General features: G+C 59.2%; 3 protein-coding genes and 1 long non-coding RNA gene across 11 annotated transcripts in view; 2 read left to right on the top strand and 2 right to left on the bottom strand.

Moving 5' to 3' along the window:
* Nucleotides 1-892: 892 nt before the first annotated feature.
* On the bottom strand, nt 893-4,676 carry LOC132347289 (uncharacterized). Its single transcript, XR_009497158.1, has 3 exons — nt 4,326-4,676; nt 3,814-4,226; nt 893-3,007 (listed from the first exon to the last, which is right to left on the bottom strand). It is a non-coding gene; the product is annotated as an uncharacterized LOC132347289 (long non-coding RNA).
* Nucleotides 4,390-8,326, top strand: OGFOD2 (2-oxoglutarate and iron dependent oxygenase domain containing 2). The gene is made up of 7 exons (XM_059893686.1): nt 4,390-5,070; nt 5,497-5,553; nt 6,298-6,411; nt 6,501-6,600; nt 7,270-7,397; nt 7,648-7,902; nt 7,976-8,326. Exons 1-7 carry the CDS (start codon nt 4,939-4,941, stop codon nt 8,237-8,239), a joined length of 1,050 nt encoding a protein of 349 aa, XP_059749669.1. The 5' UTR covers nt 4,390-4,938; the 3' UTR covers nt 8,240-8,326.
* A 1,526-nt stretch (nt 8,327-9,852) lies between these two features.
* On the top strand, nt 9,853-12,161 carry ARL6IP4 (ADP ribosylation factor like GTPase 6 interacting protein 4). Its single transcript, XM_059893687.1, is given in 7 exon segments — nt 9,853-10,092; nt 10,425-10,598; nt 11,051-11,335; nt 11,436-11,525; nt 11,528-11,552; nt 11,961-12,030; nt 12,105-12,161. Coding segments are annotated over 6 exon segments (690 nt in total). The 5' UTR covers nt 9,853-10,092; nt 10,425-10,435.
* Nucleotides 12,162-13,021: 860 nt separating this feature from the next.
* PITPNM2 (phosphatidylinositol transfer protein membrane associated 2) overlaps nt 13,022-17,641 on the bottom strand; it is a 142,464-nt gene continuing 137,844 nt past the window's right edge. For 7 of the 8 annotated variants that reach the window (XM_059895698.1, XM_059895701.1, XM_059895699.1 and 4 more), the window contains 6 exons: nt 17,410-17,526; nt 17,140-17,288; nt 16,897-17,046; nt 16,330-16,513; nt 16,123-16,251; nt 13,022-16,022 (listed from right to left, as the gene is read on the bottom strand). In XM_059895698.1, the coding sequence (XP_059751681.1) occupies nt 15,699-16,022; nt 16,123-16,251; nt 16,330-16,513; nt 16,897-17,046; nt 17,140-17,288; nt 17,410-17,526 (1,053 nt within the window). In that variant the 3' untranslated portion in view covers nt 13,022-15,698. The remainder of the gene's footprint in view (nt 16,023-16,122; nt 16,252-16,329; nt 16,514-16,896; nt 17,047-17,139; nt 17,289-17,409; nt 17,527-17,641) is intronic. The other variant, XM_059895704.1, reaches the window with a different exon arrangement.

The following is a 17,641-nucleotide window of genomic DNA, read 5'->3' as shown; positions in this document are numbered from 1 at the left end:
ATGCACTTTAGGTGATAATGATGCATCAATGTGACACTCGATTGTAACAAATGTACCACCTGGTGTGGGATGTTTGTAGTGGGGGAGGCTCTGTGTGGGAGGGGGGCAGGGAGCACGTGGTAAATCTCTGTACTTTCCACTCCATTTTGCTATGAACCTAAAACTGTTCTAAAGAATAAAGTCTATTAAAAAATTGGTTAAATGGCCAATTTTATGTTATGTATATTTTAACCACAATAAAAATTGTTCATAGCAGCTTCATTCATGACATCACCAAACTGGAAACAATGCAAATGTCCATCAACTGTAGAATGACTCAGTGAATGGTGGAGTGGTCACCAGGTGGAATACTATGCAGCCCTGAAAAAGGATGAGCCACTACTACACATAATGACACTGATGAATCTTAAAAACATAACGCTGGGCTTCCCTGATGGCGCAGTGGTTAAGAGTCGGCCTGCCAGTGCAGGGGACATGGGTTCGAGCCCTGGTCCGGGAAGATCCCACATGCCGCAGAGCCTGCGTGCCACAACTACTGAAGCCTGCGCGCCTAGAGCCCGTACTCCACAACAAGAGAAGCCACCGCAATGAGAAGCCTGCACACCTCAATGAAGAGTAGCCCCCACTCGCCGCAACTAGAGAAAGCCCACGTGCAGCAATGAAGACACAACAGAGCCAATAAATAAATAAATTAATTTTAAAAAAAAGAACATAATGCTGGGGGTGGGGGAGGATAAATTAGGAGTTTGGGATTAGCAGATACAAACTACTATATATAAAAGAGGTAAACAAGGGAACTAGATTCAATATCCTGTAATAAACCATAAAGGAAAAGAGTATGAAAAAGAATACATACAATATAAATGAAAAAGAATGGATATTATATATGTACATATAACTGAACACCAAAAGCTGACACACTGTAAATCAACTATACTTCAATTAAAAAAAAAAACATAATGCTGAGTGAAAGAAGTGGTATACAAAATAATACATACTGTATGATTTTATTTGTATCAAATTCAAGAACAGGCAAGACTGATCTTTGCTCTTAGAAGTCAGAATAGTGACTACCCGTGGGAGGTGGGTAGTGACTGATGGGGACATGGATGGGGGCTTCTGCAGGGCTGGGATGTTCTGTTTTGGGATCTGGGTGCTGTCTAGTTTGGGAAAATTCACCAAACTGTACACTTATGATTTGTGCCCATTTGTGCATGTGTGCTGTCAATTGAAAAGAATATGTATAGACACATGTATACATATATATACACATACATACCATACATATATACAAATACATACACGTACACGTACACACACACACACACATCACTCTGGAATCCAAAGGATGGGTGTTCTAATTCTGGTTCTGCACTCACCAGGTTTATGACCCTGGACAGGCCCCTGTACTTCACTGAGCCTCTGTTTCCTCATCTGTAAAATAGGGATAATAATACCTCACAAGGTCAACAAAAGTACGTCAGTGCTGGCTACAAGCGTACTGATTCGGTGCTTACTATTAATATTCTGGCTGCTGTTCCCTTTGGTGACCAAGCCCAGGCGGGGGCAGGGTGGGGCTGGGGACTCTGTTTCCAAGGAAGAGATGGGGCATGGGGAGGACCAGTCTAAACTGAGGAGCAGGAAACGGTTATCTTGAAAAAACTACTGTAAAAGGAGAATACTAGCCAGGGAGCCTGGGTGTGCACGTGTGTGTGTGTGGGGGGGGGGGGAAGCTGCTCGGGTCCAGCCTGCATGGTGGCTGCCTGGGGAGCCGGTCTCCCCTGGGCCTCCTGGGGAAGGAAGGCACTTAGGAGTGGAATGAACGCAGAGCTGGGGAAATGGATCCTTTCCTGGAGAGCAGGGCCCTTCACTATCGCTGGGCAATCAAGATGGCTGTAAAACTTTAATCACCTTCTCAGGCCACACAGCTCTGGGCTGGGGAGCTGGGTCCTTGAGGGGGGAAGCAGGTTCCCAACCGTCGTTCTCCTCCCTGGGGAAGCCTGGTAGCTTCAGGAGGCTTGGGCTGGGCCCCAGGATCTCTGCGGCCCAGTGACCTGGATTTCACACCTGAGGAGGGGAGGGGGCACTGAGAGACCTGGCCGTGCCTTTAGGAACAACCCAGCAGAGTCAGACTTGGGTTCCATTCCAGACTCCACCACGTATGAGCTGTGTGACCTTGGTGGGTCATTCAAGCCATCTGAACCTCGTTTTCCAAATCTGTAAAATGGGGATAGTTCCTACCGCATAGGGTTTGCTGTGAGGACTAAACAGCTTCCCTTTGCAGAGTAAAATCCAAAATGTTACCAGTGGCCTACTAAGCCCAATTTGGTCTCAATACCATCTGGCCTCGTTCCCTATGACTTGCCCTCTTGTACGCTTTTTGCTGTTCTCCAAGCATGCCAAGCTCAGCCCACTGCAGGGCCTTTGCCCCGTCAGTCTCCCTGTCTAGAACCCTTTCCTGCAGATCTCGCTGCAGCAGTTAGAGCTCAGCTGAAATGTCACTCTTCAGGAGGCCTTCCCTGGCCACCGTGTCTGAAGCAGCCACCTCCGGGCACTCGCCATCCCATCAGCCTAGTGCCTTCCCAGCACTTACAACTGAACGAGGATAACCTGATCTCGTACTGGTCTCCTTGCTTGTTCCTGTCTCCCCCACTCGACTGAAAGCTTCAGAAGGGCAGGGATCTTGTCCGTCACTCAAAACACACTTCCACACACTCACACGCACTCCTTCCACACTACCAGACAAGAGGATCTCGCTGCCCCTGCCCAACCAGTGTGAAAACCAATCAGGCTGTTGTGCAGGCTCTGTCCAGAGAGCAGGGGCCCTCTTCCGGCCCCTCAAGGTGCTGGAGGGGAGACCTGGCTGGCTCGAGCCTTGGTCCCCCGAATGTGCTGATGGAGACAGCTGGGAGGACGGCGTGGCACCGCATCACAGGGCTTCGAGGTCTCCCATCTTCCTTCTGGGGTCCTGGGGCTTCAGCAGGAGCAAGGGGTGGGCCGCGGAGCCCTAGAAAAGAAAGGAACAGGGGCTGTGTTGCCTCTGTGTGTGTGTGTACGTGTGACTGTGTGTGGGATGTGAGTGTGGGTGAGTACGTTTGTGCAGGTGTGCATGTGTGTGAGATATTGGGTGTACGAATAGGAGTGTGCGACTGTGACTGTATGTGGAATGCTGTGTGTGTTCAAGCGAGGGTGAGTGTTGATGGTATGTGTGAGGGTGTGAGCGCATGTGTGACTGTGTGTGAATGTGTGTTAGCATGTGTGAGCATGTAAGGCTGTGTTGTGTGTGTGTGACTGTGGATGTGAGTGTGTGAGCATGAACCTGTGTCTACACATGGGGAAAGGAAAGCAGAGTTATCAAGAAAATGCCAACAAGGGAATTCCCTCGCAGTCCAGTGGTTAGGTCTCGGTGCTTCCACTGCATGGGGCATGGGTTCGATCCCTGGTCGGGGAACTAAGATCCCACAAGCCACATGGTACAACCAAAATATATATATATATATTTATATATGAAAAAGAAAGAAGGAAAGAGAGAGACAGAAAGAGAGACAGAGAGAGGAAGGGAGGGAGGGAGGAAGGGAGGAAGGAAGGAAGGAAGGAAGGAAGGAAATGCCAACAAGCCCAAAGAGAAAAGTTAACATCCCTCAAAATCCCACCACTCAGAGAATTCCTATTGTGGTGAACAGGGAACTCAGAGGGCAGACTGTTGGGTTCAAACCCCATATGTGTCCCTTACTGGAGAGTGACAGGGGGCAAGTCACTGCACCTCTCTGGGCCTCAGGTTCCCCCGTCTGTAACACGGTGATATAATAGTACCTAGCTCAAAGGTTTGCTGTAAGGATGAAAGGAGATAAGGTGGGTGGTAGATGTGTTAGCTCAGGTCCGGTAGAGAGGAGCCTCGGTCAACAGCTGTCATCTGTAGTCACCTGTTGATCTAGGGTAAGGGCCAGAGTCTTAAAGCCCCAGAGTCTTCCTCCCCACCCCCATCCCTGCATCACGCTGAGGCATGGAGGGAACTCTAAGGCAGGGGACAGGGGTCATTTCCAGGGGTCAAGACTTCCTCCCCAGCTGCACGCCTTAGTTCTGCCAGCTCAATAGGATTGACATCCAAGCTTCTTCTCGGGGCTTTGCAGACCGACGTCTTGGGGATGCACGGCGGACCATGACGGGGTTCCCAGGTATGGCTTGCGTGTGCTGTGATGGGTCTCCCCGAGGATGGAGGGCACGCTCTGTAAGACAGAAATACACTCATCTCACACCGCGGCTGTACAGAACTTGAACCTGGTTGCCCTGGGTGTGGCCACCGACCGACCACGCCCTATTCACACCTGAATCCGTCGGGAGCACCACCGGAAGTCTCACCGGACGGAGCGTTTTCGTAGGGACACTCACTGGGGCGATCCGCGGCGAACCCTAAGAGACTGTGGCGTTGGCAACGGGAGCGCCGGGCAAGGACGCGGGATAAATGCTAAACCCAAGCTCAGACGCACAAAACTGGAGAGCAGTTGGAGGGAACGAGGTCAGACCCTAGAGCTCTGTCCTCGTGGCGTTCGTTGGTTCTTCAAAACCTCCGAGCAGAAAAGGGAGCCAGCGTTTAAGCAGAGGATCTTGAGATCCCGAGTCCCTACTTCTCCACGTCCTGTGAATGTGTGACTCAGTTCACCTATTTGTAAAGTGGGACAATTAATTCCCGCCTCGTGGATAGAGAAACTCTGAAGCGGAACGAGAAGGCCGCGTGCTCCCAGCGGAGGCTGCCAGCCCCAACCCGGCCGGGAGCATCTTCCTGCACCGCAGACCGTTTTCTGGGGCGGAGTCTTCGTTCTTTTCCGCACTTGGGAATTTAGAACGGACCCTTGGCCGCTGGTTCCAGACCGCCTCGGCTGGGGGCGTATCCGGAAGTGTCCCTACGGAAGCCGGCGGGTCCGCGCGCGGCACCTCACCATGGGGACCGCGGCGGCTCCGCGGCGCTTCTGCCGCTGCGCCTGCTTCTGCTCCGAGAACTTGTACGTGGCGCGCTACGGCCTGCACGTGCGCTTCCGGAGCGAGCAGCAGCTGCGCCAGGACTACGGCCCCGTGAGTGGCCTCTATTGGCTCTGCGGGGAAATGGGCGGGGAGGGGTGGCGGAGGGGTCGTTTGCTTTGCCTTTGGCGCGCTCAGGTCTGACGATAAGAATGACTTAACCTTTAGGTACCTCATTGTTTTCAACCTTAAATGGGGATAATGGTGTCCTTAGTGAGGTTGTCGTGAGGAATGAATGAATGAACGTACATGCAAAATGCTCAGGGCAGGGCCTGGCTCAGAGTACTCTGTCAGCGTTATTACCAAGAGCAGCTGGGAACCCTGCTCTGTGCTCAACGTGCTTATCGCATTCCATCCTTACAATGATCCTGTGAGGTCGGATCATCTCCATTTCAAGGAGAAACTGAGGCTCAGAGACGTTTAAGTGACTTAAACGTCACAAGGTCACACCGTCGCGCTCACTGGCCTTTCTGCTCCCAGGTCCTGCGCAGCCGAGGCTGTGTCAGCCCCAAGGACTTCCAGCAGCTGTTGGGAGAGGTAACAACTCCCCGCCCGCCCTCGATTGCTCCCTCCGCACCCAGCCTGGCCCTTCCTCTTTAGATTTGCATCAGCAGTTTGAGGAGTCTCCCAGCCGCAGGCCTGCCAGTGTCAGACCCTTAGACCTCCCCTTTCCCCCTTCCTGTCCTCACTCACCACAGCACCTGGGTCCTGGCAGCAGAAAAAGAGAAAGCAGGAAAAACGCCAAGTTGTCTGCCTCATGCCCTTTTGAGATGAGATACTTGGGCTCCGGGGAGGAGTCACTTGCCCAAGGTTTCACAGCAGGTGGAGTTGAGGTCCCACCCAGGGCCGCCTGGCTCCTGGCTCTTCAACCCTCCCCCCACGCCACTTCTGCGGCTGCTGCTTGTCTCCCACCCGGGGGTTAAGTGTCGGGAGGCTTCCCAGGACAGCCCGCTGCAGCCTCTGGAACACAAGCTTTGACCGGGACTCTGTTTCCCCTCCTTGAGTGGGCCCAGCTGGTTGAGGAGCAGCGAGGGGTCTCATCCCAGCCAGGCTCAGGCTGGTGCAGCCCTGAGTGGGATGGGCCCCCCTCTGGAAGGATTCCCTTTCAGCTAACAGCTTAGCACCTGCCATTTACCCTGGTAGAGTCAGGAGCACAGGGAGACGTTGCTCCCAGCCCTGGCCATGCCCTGGGCTTCCTGAGCCTCAGTTTCGTCATCTGCACAGTGGCCTCGGGGGGGATGGGAGGCCCCAAGCTCATAACCAGGCCCTGTGTGACCCCAGCTTGAGAAGGAGGTGGAGCGGCGGCAGCGGCTGGGGCAGGAGTCGGCTGCCAGGAAGGCCCTCATTGCGAGCTCCTATCACCCAGCACGGCCCGATGTCTACAACTCGCTGCAGGTACCTGGCCGGGGCAGGTTACTGGAAGGAGGCGGAGGCATCCGGGCCTGGGGGCTGTCTGCCCCACGGCTTGTGTGTTTTGCCCCCAGGATGTGGCTCTGGCCCCCGAGTTTCTGGCCGCAGTTGAGTACAGCACATCGCCAGGTGCAGACCTCCAGGGCCTTCTCCAGCGGCTGGAGACAGTTTCGGGTGAGGTCTTGGCCCATCACCTTGCAGCACTGGGGGTGGGAGACTGAGGTCCCTCCACCCACCATATCTGCCTCCAAAAATGAAACCAGCAGGACTGAGAAGGGCTGGCAGGACAGACCCATCAGGAGCAGGGCATCTGTATCCATTCACTCACTTATCCAACAGTTATTCAGTGCCTTGCATCAGACACGCTCAAATAGGGATGACTGAAGAGGTTAACAAAGGGACAGTTGAGTGTGGGCTAAGGAATCAGCAAGGGATGGGGAGGGACCCGCCCCCGCCCCAGGGCTAGCTAGCAGCGGGGGTGGGGTTGGGGGTAGGGAGCCATTCCTATCCCAAGACCTGAAGGAGTGGGCAAGAATGAGGTTTCTTGAACCTGCCAGGACCTGAAGCTGTGGGAGAGGGCTCGCCGGACGGGGTGCACATCTGAATTTGGAGGCTAGACCTCAGGGCAGGGTGAGGCTTCAGGGATGAGTGGGGGGCCCAAGAATAGGGCTCCCCTGCCGCACGTTATGTCATTTAATCATCACAAGAGCCCTGAGAGGTGAGTACTCACGTCATCCCCATTGTACAGACGAGGAAACTGAGGCTGGGGGAAGTGAAAAGTTTATGGGCAGATTGAAACCCACACCGGAGCTCCCGACCAACCGACTGTCCCTCCCTCCACAGAGGAGAAGCGTATCTACCGGCTGCCGGTGTTCACAGCGCCGTTCTGCCAGGCCCTGCTGGAGGAGCTGGAGCACTTCGAGCAGTCGGACATGCCCAAGGGAAGACCCAACACCATGAACAACTACGGGGTGGGTGAGGCTCCACCCGGTGGGCCCGAGGAGGTGGGGACATCGTCTGGTGAGACGTACCCCAGCGCTGCAGACCTTCTCCAAGCCTTGGTTTCCCCATCTGTAAAATGAGATCACAGCAGGATTATTATGAAGTTAAGCACGTTGATGTTTGCAAAGCACTTAACAGCGTCCTTAGTAAGGGACTCCCCCAGGGACCCAGGGTGAGGCCCTACCAGTTTCCCTGCTGACCCTGGGATCCCCCTCCCAGGTGCTGCTACACGAGCTGGGCCTGGATGAGCCACTGGTGACGCCACTGAGGGAGCGCTTCCTGCAGCCGCTGATGGCCCTGCTGTACCCAGAGTACAGGGGCTGGCTGGACACCCACCGCGCCTTCGTGGTCAAATACGCTCCAGGCCAGGATCGCGAGCTGGGCTGCCACTACGATAACGCCGAGCTCACCCTCAACGTGGCCCTGGGCAAGGCCTTCACGGGGGGCGCCCTCTACTTTGGGGACCTCTTCCAGGTTAGTGTGTGTGACCCGTGGGGCAGGGCCGGGGCCACCGAGAGTGCCCAGGCCTGAGCCCCGCTGTCCACAGGCGCCTTCGGCCCTGGCCCACCCCCTGGAGGTGGAGCATGTGGTGGGCCAGGGCATCCTGCACCGGGGGGGCCAGCTGCACGGGGCCCGGCCCCTGGGCACTGGTGAGCGCTGGAACCTGGTCGTCTGGCTCCGCGCCTCTGCTGTGCGCAACCGCCTCTGCCCCATGTGCTGCCGCAAGCCCGACCTGGTGGATGATGAGGGCTTCGGCGACGGCTTCACCCGCGAGGAGCCCGCCACGGTGGATGTGTGTGCACTGACTTGAGCCTGGCTGGGGTCAGTGTGGGGGGGGTGAGGGGCAGAAATAAACACCCTGCAGCCCTCAGCACATCTGGTTCAAAAGGACACACAAGCTTCTGGGTCATTCTTTCAGCAGACACGTTGGCTTAGGTCGGGTCTGTTAGAACCAGAGCCTGAGACAGGGATTCCTGTGCAGGGGGTTTAAGGAGGGGATACTCTTGGGAGAAGAGGGAGCAGGACAGAGCAGGAAGGAACTGGGCCAAGAAGGTTTGAAATGGCATCCAGCCTCAGCCCGATCCCACGGGGCTCTCTGGAGCATGAATCATACCACAGTTTGCCCTCCACATCAGATATTGGCTATAGGGTGTTTTGGGGTAGGGAGGGAGTGAGTAACTTCCCAGACATCCGTCTCCAGGGCAAGGTGGTTCCCAGCGGCCAAGGGAATCTTCGAGAGAAGAGTACAGGTGTGAGGGACTTCCCTGGTGGTCCAGTGGTTAAGAATCTGCCTTCCAGTGCAGGGGACGTGGGTTCAATCCCTGGTTGGGGAACTAAGATCCCACATGCCGTGGGGCAACTAAGCCCATGCACAGCAACTACTGAGCCCGCGCACGTCAACTAGAGAGTACGTGCGCCACAGCGAAGAGCCCACGTGCCGCAACTAAGACCCGAGGCAGCCTAAAATAAATACATAAAATAAAAAATAAATGTTAAAAAAAAAAGAGTACAGGTGTGAGGTGTCAGCAGCAGACACCATGCTGGGAGTGAGCACCCCGTCTACAAAGGGGATTTAGATGGGCCACCGACGGCATCTTCTGGACCGTGTGGAGGGATTACTGCAGAGGGATTAAAAGCAGGGACTTGGAGCCAGACCTCTTGGGTTCGAATTCTGATTCGGCCGCTTCCAGCTGTGACTATGGGTAAGCCACGTGATTCTCCGTGCCTTTGTTTCCTCCTCTGGAAAGTACTCGCGTCCTAGAGGTGTTGTGGAGATCAAGTGACTTCCCGTTTATACAGTGATTTTTAACAGACCTGTGAGTTTGCTGCTGTCGTTACTATTGAAGAGTTTGCAACTTGGCGGCCCAAGGATTGGATGAGGCATGCAACTATGCTGTGTTTGGGAGGGGTTTCCACGTTGAAAGCTTGAGTTCTGGCTTCCGTGGGAAAGTGGGAAGATCTGGAAACACCGGGCCCCAATCGACACTGCAGTAATCAGCGGGAGCGGACTCAGTTGCCTCCACTCTAGACAGGCCTGCGGTGCACTTCCTCACAGGGGTCCTTCCGTCATTCATTGTCATGCTCTCTCTGGTCCTTATGGACATTTGAGTTTGCTACGTGTGTATTACTGGGTGGAGACGGTGTAAAGACCAAGGCTCTGGAGCTTACGGCCCGTTGCAGTGGACACGTTCGCAGACAATCCAGAGAGGAAAGCGGCGCGCAGTCGCCTTCTTCCCTGGGGCATCACGGAGACTAGGGATGCTGCGGGCACGGCGAAAGGACAGTGATGGGAGAGGGCACAGCTGCGGCAAAGGACCTGCGGGCTCCGGGACTGGCGCCAGGCTGGAGAGCAGGTCTCGTCTGGGAGCTCCGCCTGGAGCCCCAGCTCGCCTCTCCGGGAGGTCAGTGCGTCAGACTCAGTTTCTTGGGCTGTCCCAGAGACGGAACCTGGGGCTTCAGAACTAAAGGCAGCAGCGCCTTGCTTCGCGGTCGGACAGCCTCCCAGAGCACTGTCCCGGGCCGGAAGTCGCCCAGCCGCCGCTTCCTCACGCGAAGGCGTGGTGCGGGGTTGGCGGTCCGGCCGGATGGGCGGTTGAGGAGGGAGCGGAGCAGCCGCGGGGACTTTCTTTCAGGCGGCGAGGCCGCGGAGGGCGCGGGGTGGAGGTACGAGCGCGCGGGAAGCAGTGAAGGACGCACCTGGCAGCTGAGGATCGTGGCCGTTTCTAGAGGCGCCTGAGCCGCGTGCGCAGGCGTGGAGCGTCCGGGCGGGGGCGGGGGCGGGCCCTTAAAGGGGCCGCAGCGAAGGATTCGGGAGTCCGCGGAGAACCCGGGGTACCCAGGGGTGGGGGTGGGTGAGGATCGTGCGGTTGCACGGACCCCCTCAGTATCCCTGCTCCGGGTGGTGACCAGGCCCCGAGTAGAGCCGCCCTCGGAACCCAGTCTGTGGGTCGGCCCTGTGATCAATCCCCAGTTTAAGCGCGTCTCCCCGTCTCCAGCCCGCGGCGCTATGGCTCACGTCGGCTCTCGCAAGCGCTCGAGGAGTCGCAGCCGGTCCCGGGGGCGAGGGTCGGAAAAGAAAAGAAAGAAGAGCAGTAAGGACGCCCCGAGAAGCTGCTCGGCTTCTAGATCCCAAAGCCGCAAGGCCAGCGCCACCTCCTCTGGGGCGGAGGGTGAGAACCAGAGGGAATGGGAAAGGGGTGAGGGAACTTCATGGAGGAAGTTGCAGGCAGCTGGGCGGGCTTCTCCGGACTGGCTGTGGGGAAATTGCGGTGAGCGCTCTTCAGAGGGACCCAGAGTGTAGATCCTGGATATCTGGGTTGAAAGACGCTCAGAATCCGGAGGCTGGGCCAGCCCATTGAGTACGGAGTGAAGGGAGCACTTCATCATATTTTTGGTGCAGCTGGGTTTGAGATACGGAGGCTGGCCGCCCTGCTCCTGGGCAGTGACTGCGCAGCCCAGAAAGTGCCTCTCCACAGGGTGCAGAGCCCTCCTCTAGAAAGCCCTGCCGGGAGGGTCTCAGCCCTCTGTAGTCAGCCTAAGCCTGCTAGGGCCAGAGCAAGGGGACGAAGGTTTACTTCTTCGCCCCCTGGCCTTCCAGCCTCACCTTCTCCCTGCGTCACAGAGAGAAGCAAACACAAGGCCCGGAGGAGACCACGATCCAGCTCCTCCTCCTCTTCTTCCCGTTCTTCCAGCGGCTCTTCCTCCTCATCCTCCTCCTCTTCCTCCAGCGATGGCCGGAAGAAGCGGGGGAAGCACAAGGACAAGAAGAGGAAGAAAAGGAAGAAAAGGAAGAAGAAGCTGAAGAAGAGAGACAAGGATAAGGCCAAGGTGCGGCAGACCGAGGCTGTGCCCGGACCCTCGCTGGACCAGTGGCACAGAGCAGCCGAGCAGGAAGAGGGTGGCCCAGGTACAGTGCTGCCGGTGTGCAAGGCGGGGAGGGTCCCCCCCCTGAGGCCCCCACTCCTGAGCGCCCCCCACCGCCACCTCCCTGCCATCTTACCTTCCAGTCCTGACGGACGAGCAGAAGTCCCGCATCCAGGCCATGAAGCCCATGACCAAGGAGGAGTGGGACGCCCGGCAGCGCGTCCTCCGCTCGGCGGGGACCCGGAGACAGGGCGCGCCGGGCGGGCAGCCGGGCCCCACAGCTGCGCCTGGGCGCCCTGGTCCCAGACCGGCACTCTCAGGAGGAGCGGTGGTGGCTGCTTCTGCTGCTCGAAAAGGACCGAGGATGAGGGAGAAAAAGGAGTCACGCGTTGATGGGACTTCTCAGGCCACTGCTGCCCATCCCTCAGAGCAGGCGACTGCAGGGGCTGGAAGGGCCTTGGGGGGGGTCTTCAAAGAGCCGCTGTTGGCTGGTCCGATGGCAGAGCCCACCGGGCTGCCCTCATCCCTGTCCCAAGGGTGGGAGGGAGGGGTGGGAGCTGCTCGAGATGGTGGGGGTCTGAGGCCTGGCGCCCCTCTGCTGGATGCTTCTGGTTCTGTTGCTCTGGCCTCTAACTTAGAGGCTCAGCCTCTTCCCCCTCCTCCTCTAGGCTCATTAAGGGAGACGGTGAGGTCTTAGAGGAAATCGTAACCAAGGAACGACACAGATCAACAAGGTGGGTGTCGACCCCTTGCCCAGGCCCACCCCCAGCTCTGCTTCTGATGTGTCCCCTCCTGTGTGTTTTCTTCCCCAGCAAGCCACCCGAGGGGATGGTCTGGCCTTCCAGATGCGAGCAGGGCTGCTGCCCTGAGGGCCCCACTGGCCAAGGCCTGCACACAGTGTTGGTGGCACAGCCTGAAGGCTGGCCTCAGGGTGGGCAGCAGGGAGCCTGTCGGATGCTGCTTGTCTCTCTCCTGCAGACCGGCCTCTGGCCCAGCCTCCTGTCAGATGCAGGGGGTGGAGGTCAGGGTCACTGGCCTAATTGGCTCCCCTAACTCCTGAAAGAGTGCAGCTTCCCAGATATTAAAGGTACCCTGGTTGGAGACTTCTTCTGTGCTGTTGCTTTTTGTGCTGAGGGGGGGGGAGAAGAGTGCAGCCCGACTTCCAGGGCAAAAATAAGGACTCCAGAAGCTTTTGGGGAAAGCACAGGCCACGTCAGCCACCTTTGCCCTCCTCACCCTCAGGTGAGGTCCTGCCTGGACCAGACCCAGGGCCCCCACCTCCAGCTGGATCCCAGACCCTTGGCTCTTAAACTGGATTTGCTCAGGCTTGGAGGGAGGCTGCTGCCCTCACCGCTTATGCCACAGACGACCGCAGTTGAGAACCCTGGTGGCCCGGGAGGAATCCTGGCCCGGCTCACCGGCTGTGTCCTCTGTGAAGTAGAGGCTGACAGTACCCACCTCCCTGACCGGGTTGCTGTGAGGACCAACTGAGTTCATGCCTGGGAAAGGGCTGGAAGGGGCTAGAAGGGGGCCCAGCGTAGTAAGACCCCCGTGAGTGTCTTGCTATTACTGTGAGCGTAGCTGACACTGTGTACTGGGAAGGACAGCCTCTCCCCTCACAGGACAGGCAGGGCCCCCATCCCGGCCCCCGCCCCCGCACCCCCCCCCCCGCCCCCCCTGCCCCCCTCTGGTTGCCGGCGCAGTACTGAGACCCAGAAGGAAGCCTTCCTGCTTCTTTAATTGGTGTAACAGACAACGACACAGTACACAGAGCACACTCAGGCCTGATGGAGCAGGGACAGCAAGGGCGGGCGGGGGCAAGTCAGGACACCACTCACATTCGGTCCAGACAGACGGGGGGCCGAGACATGAAGACTGCGACGTGGCGGGCGGGCGGGCAGGCAGCTCAGACTGAGCTAGGAAGGGGGCATGGGGTCTCTGTTGAGTCCCTCTTTAGAAATCAAAGAGAAGGCAGGTGGGGGGATCTGGGGGGGCGGGCTGAGGCTCAGTCCTGGGGGCTTGGGGGTGGGAGTGGGACTAAGGCTTCTACTCTAACAGGCCTGGGGTGGGGTGGCAGTCAGCAAGGCCTGCTTCACCCTTTGGTTACGACTGGTCGGGCCTGAGCCCTGCAGCTCAGCACCCAATGCTGTAAACATTTTTGGTATTTTTAAAGGACTCTGTCCTCCCTCTCTTAGTTTCTGAAAAACTGGTGCTTCCTTAAGAGGATAATGTGCCGAAAGGAATCTTCAGGGAGGTCAGGAAGCAGACCTGGATAGAGAAGAGAGACGTCAACGGGGAGGCTGGGCTGCCCACCTCGCCATCTATGGCTGAGGGCCGCTGGGAGAGGCCCGGGGACTATTGCTGTTGTCCTTGGCATGGCTGGCGGCTGGGCAGGCAGGCGGGGAGCTCGGAGCCGTGGGGGAGCTGCCCACTGGGAGAGGCCGAGCCCACTGCCCACCCGGCCTCCTGGGGCCAGGCGGCCTCCCAGCCTTTATTGCAGGCGGGCTGAGACTCTTCCAGGTGCTCCTCCGGATGGCTGCTCACCAGGCGACAGGCGAGCTGGGGTGAGGTGGGACCGACAGGAGGCGGCACTGGCCATGGGGCCCCTCGTCGGGGCTGTGATTGTCGGGCCAAGCGATTCCCACTGGGAGCAAGGGGTTAGATATTGCACTTTCACTGCAACAGTTACATTAAAACTTGGTCCATAAAATAATCGTCGCTTTATACATAACGCCTGAAACAACAACAAAAAGCTACATCTTAAATATGAATAAACCCTGAAGGTCCCATCCCTCCAGACATTTTTCTCTGCACAAAATAAATAGCTTTCACTCTGTACAGACCCACTTTTGCAGAACATTTACACGACCCTTTGGCTGTACATATCTACACACGGGAAAATGTTAACATCCGTCAGTGCGCCTCCCCGTCCCAGCCCACGAGGCCCTGAGGCCGTATCCAGGTTGGCAGCAGCTTCTCACAGAAGGAGCCTGGTCGCTGGACGGCTGGCTGGGGCCCGGCAGGCCCCCCCGTCTCAGAGAAGGTGGAGGAGCAGCAGAGGGGCTGCCCGGGGCTGAGCCACAGCTGAGACTGCGGTCGGTTCCGGGGAGGGAGGACTGATGCTCAGACCCAGCGCGCAGGACAGCGCGGTCCTTACCAGGTGGGAAATGAAGTCGTGGCTGCCTGCCCTGAAGCTAACTAAGCGAGTTGTGGCTTCTTAGATTCGGCATCGAAACGGAATTGGTGTTAAAAAAAAACCTAAGTGTGTGCCCCACTCACCCCAGAGTAGAAATTCAGTGGAATTAACAGGGGTCAGGCGAGGCAGGGAGCCCACGCCCCGCTGCCTGGGCAGGGGACAGGGCCCTGGGACCCAGAACCAGGCTGGACTCCGTCACAGTGCTGGGCGTTTTCACGTGGAGGGGCTGCGTTTGGTACTGAAAGAGTTAAGAAAAGGAAGCAGCCAAGGATTGCTCATTTAAAAAAAACCTCATAGAAATCAGATTGGAGAAGTAGAAAGGTGTAGAAACGTGGAAGGGGGGGCCGAGGCGTGGGGCCTTGGCTGACGGCCGGCGAGGAGCGGAAGAAGTAGGCCCGGCCGGTCCCGGCCCCGCAGCCCGAGGCGAGGCTTCTCAGGAGCCACCCACCTCGGCTTCAGCGGCCGGGTGGCCTGGGCTCTGCCTGGGGCTGAGAAGACGCCAGGCCCTCGGCTGGAAGGGGCTCCCGGTGGGGCAGCTAGAAGGGGTTGGGGGTCCAGGGCTGCCATGGGCTGGCGGGCCAGGTGGAGCTGCGGAAATTACCATATGGCCTTTCTCTCCTACTTGTACGAGAATTCTCTGCCCTGGAGCCTTCTGTGTGGCGATGGGTCCTGGATCAGCAAACGCTGAATTTTCACGCACGTCAATGGATCTGTAGCCATAGGAGATGGTGATGGGTCTCCACCCTCAAACTTCAGTGCAAAGCCAGTGAGGTCGAGCAGTTGAGTAACTCGAGTTAACAAGAAGCAGGCTGTCCCCCGTTGGAGCTGCTACCAAGTGGGAGGGGACTTGGGGGTCGGGGCGAGCTAGTGGATGGGAGGTGCCCAGGCCTGGCATCAGGGTGCTGGGCGGTCAACGCAGGGCAAGCGTCCGGGCGTGCCTTCCCGGCCAGTCCACATTGGGGGGGTCCTGGTCCCTCCGTCATCCTTGGGCTGGTCGTCCTGCCAGCTTCCACGACAAGCTGGAACCCCGCAGACCCTAACACGTGAGGCAGGGCTGGCGCGTGTGTGTGTGGCGCGGCCCCGTGTCCTCCGCCGGGCCCTGGGACAAGCTGGGCCCCAGCCGACTGTCCGTGCCCAGGCCAGGCCTCCTGGCAGGGCGGGCCGCCCCGGCCTAGCACCATGGAGACCACAGCGCCTTGCTCCCGGAGCCCTACTTGGGGCCCGCAGCTGCCCCCGGCTCGGGCCGGCCGGCCATGGCGCGGCCCCAGCAGCCGGCCGCCACGCTCATGCTACGCTGTCCCCGCTGCTCGCCGTCCGCCTGGCTCTGCGTCCGCTCGTGCCGGTGGCCGGGCCCGCTGGGCTGGGCCGAGATGGTGCGGAGCAGGTGGTTCCGGGAGCGCAGGAAGTCGCCCTGGCCGGGCAGGCCGAAGCTGCCCTTGCGCAGCGCCATGCGGGTGGCCGCGTTGCGGGCCGGCCGCGCCCGGTGGTTGTACTTGAGCTGGGCCAGGTGGGCCGCGTAGCCGTCGGTGATGAACTGCGGGGGGAGGGAGGGCAACGCGGAGCACGGCTGTCAGGGGGCGGGGCTCCCGGGGCTGCCCGCCCGCCCACGCAGCCGCCAGGACGCGTCCGCTCACCTGGCACTGCTGCTGCAGCTTCTTGGTGGGCCGGCCCACGATGTAGATCTGCATGGGGGACAGGCTGATGGAGCTGTAGACCGCCACGTCCTTGGTGGAGCCGTAGGCCGCGTGCACGCGCAGGTGCAGCTGTGGGCGAGACGGGCGTGGGCGCGGGCTCGGCCCTTCCGCCCGTCCCCACCCCACTCCCTTCTAGCCGGGACCCACCTCAGAGATGAGCAGCTTCAGGAAGTTGGCCTTGTGCCTCAGCGGGTCGTGCACCAGGCCGTCACAGAAGGACACCACGCCGTGAGGGAAGTTGTGCTGGGCCAGCCATGCCACCACCCGCTGCTTCTGCATGTCAGGCCGGCCCGTCACATAGATGATGAGGTAGCCCAGGTCCTGCCAGTGCCTGGGGGCGAGGGGCAGGCCTGGGTGTCCCACGGACGCACTGTCCTCCCTCCTGGGCCGCCCAGCCAGTCCCCACGGGGGCCACTAAAGGGCGCCTCTCGGGTCAGGCGCCGACAGCAGCAGCAGCAGCCAGACTGGCCGCAGCGCGGGGCTCACGGTCCCCACCCCCACCCCCTGCAGCAGGTGTGACTGGTCTCGTTAGAAGCAGCCCCGCTCCCCAGCTAAGGGAACTGAGGCATCAACAGCAAGAGGTTACAGCTGGGAAGTGTGACCAGGCCTCGGGGTCCCTGCCCCACGTCCCCGCTCTGGCACCCAGGGCCCTCCGCCGCCTGGCCGCGGAGCTGCCTGCCTCTGAGCCCCCCCGCTGCTGCTCGGAGCGCTCACCGCACCACGTCCACGGCCCCAGCCCGCACTTTGGGGTCGCTGCCCATGATGGACACGCTGGCGGCGAAGGAGCCGTCGATGCTGAAGACCACGAACTCCGTGCCCTTGGGCAGCACGGTGATGTAGCTGTCGGCAAACGTGTGGTCTCCCCTGGGAGGGGGCAGCTCATCAGAACCCACCAGGGCTCCTTCCTCCCGCCCCGGACGAGGCTGACCCGGCCTGCTCACTCCTTGGAGCTCATACCTGACCACCATCTTGACGGGGTAGACACCCACGCCCAGGCGGTGGGTCTCGGGGATGGTGTAGGAGACGCGCCCGCTGCTGTTGGTCACCAGCGTGTCCAGGTACAGCCACTCACCCGAGGGCGGCTGCATCATGATGTGCACGTCCACCTGGAGCCGGGAGGGCTGGTCACGGCTGGGCCGCGCCCTTGGCCTCCCCACCCCCACTTCCCACCCCCCAGCCAGAGGGAGGCGAGGTGGGGGGGCTCCCGCGGGCTCCCTGTGTCTTCACCTTCTCCCCAGTCAGGGTGACCATGTCCAGGGGCCCATACATGAACCGGCCTGTCAGGACCTGCGGGCCATCCTCGTTGGCGACCGCGTCATTGATCCGGTGATTGGCCGTCACATTCTGGGGGGAGGAGGAGCAAAGCTGGGTCAGGCCTGGGGATGGAGGGGCGGCTGGGGCCTCCTGGGCTCAGCTCAAGCTTCCCATGGGCCTGGGGGGTGAGTACGGGTGCAAAGCT

The sequence above is a fragment of the Balaenoptera ricei genome, chromosome 14 (genome assembly GCF_028023285.1).
Source record: "Balaenoptera ricei isolate mBalRic1 chromosome 14, mBalRic1.hap2, whole genome shotgun sequence".
Lineage (NCBI taxonomy): Eukaryota > Metazoa > Chordata > Mammalia > Artiodactyla > Balaenopteridae > Balaenoptera > Balaenoptera ricei.
The sequence above is the reverse complement of the archived record's forward strand: the minus strand, read 5'-3'. Positions and strand labels throughout refer to the sequence as shown.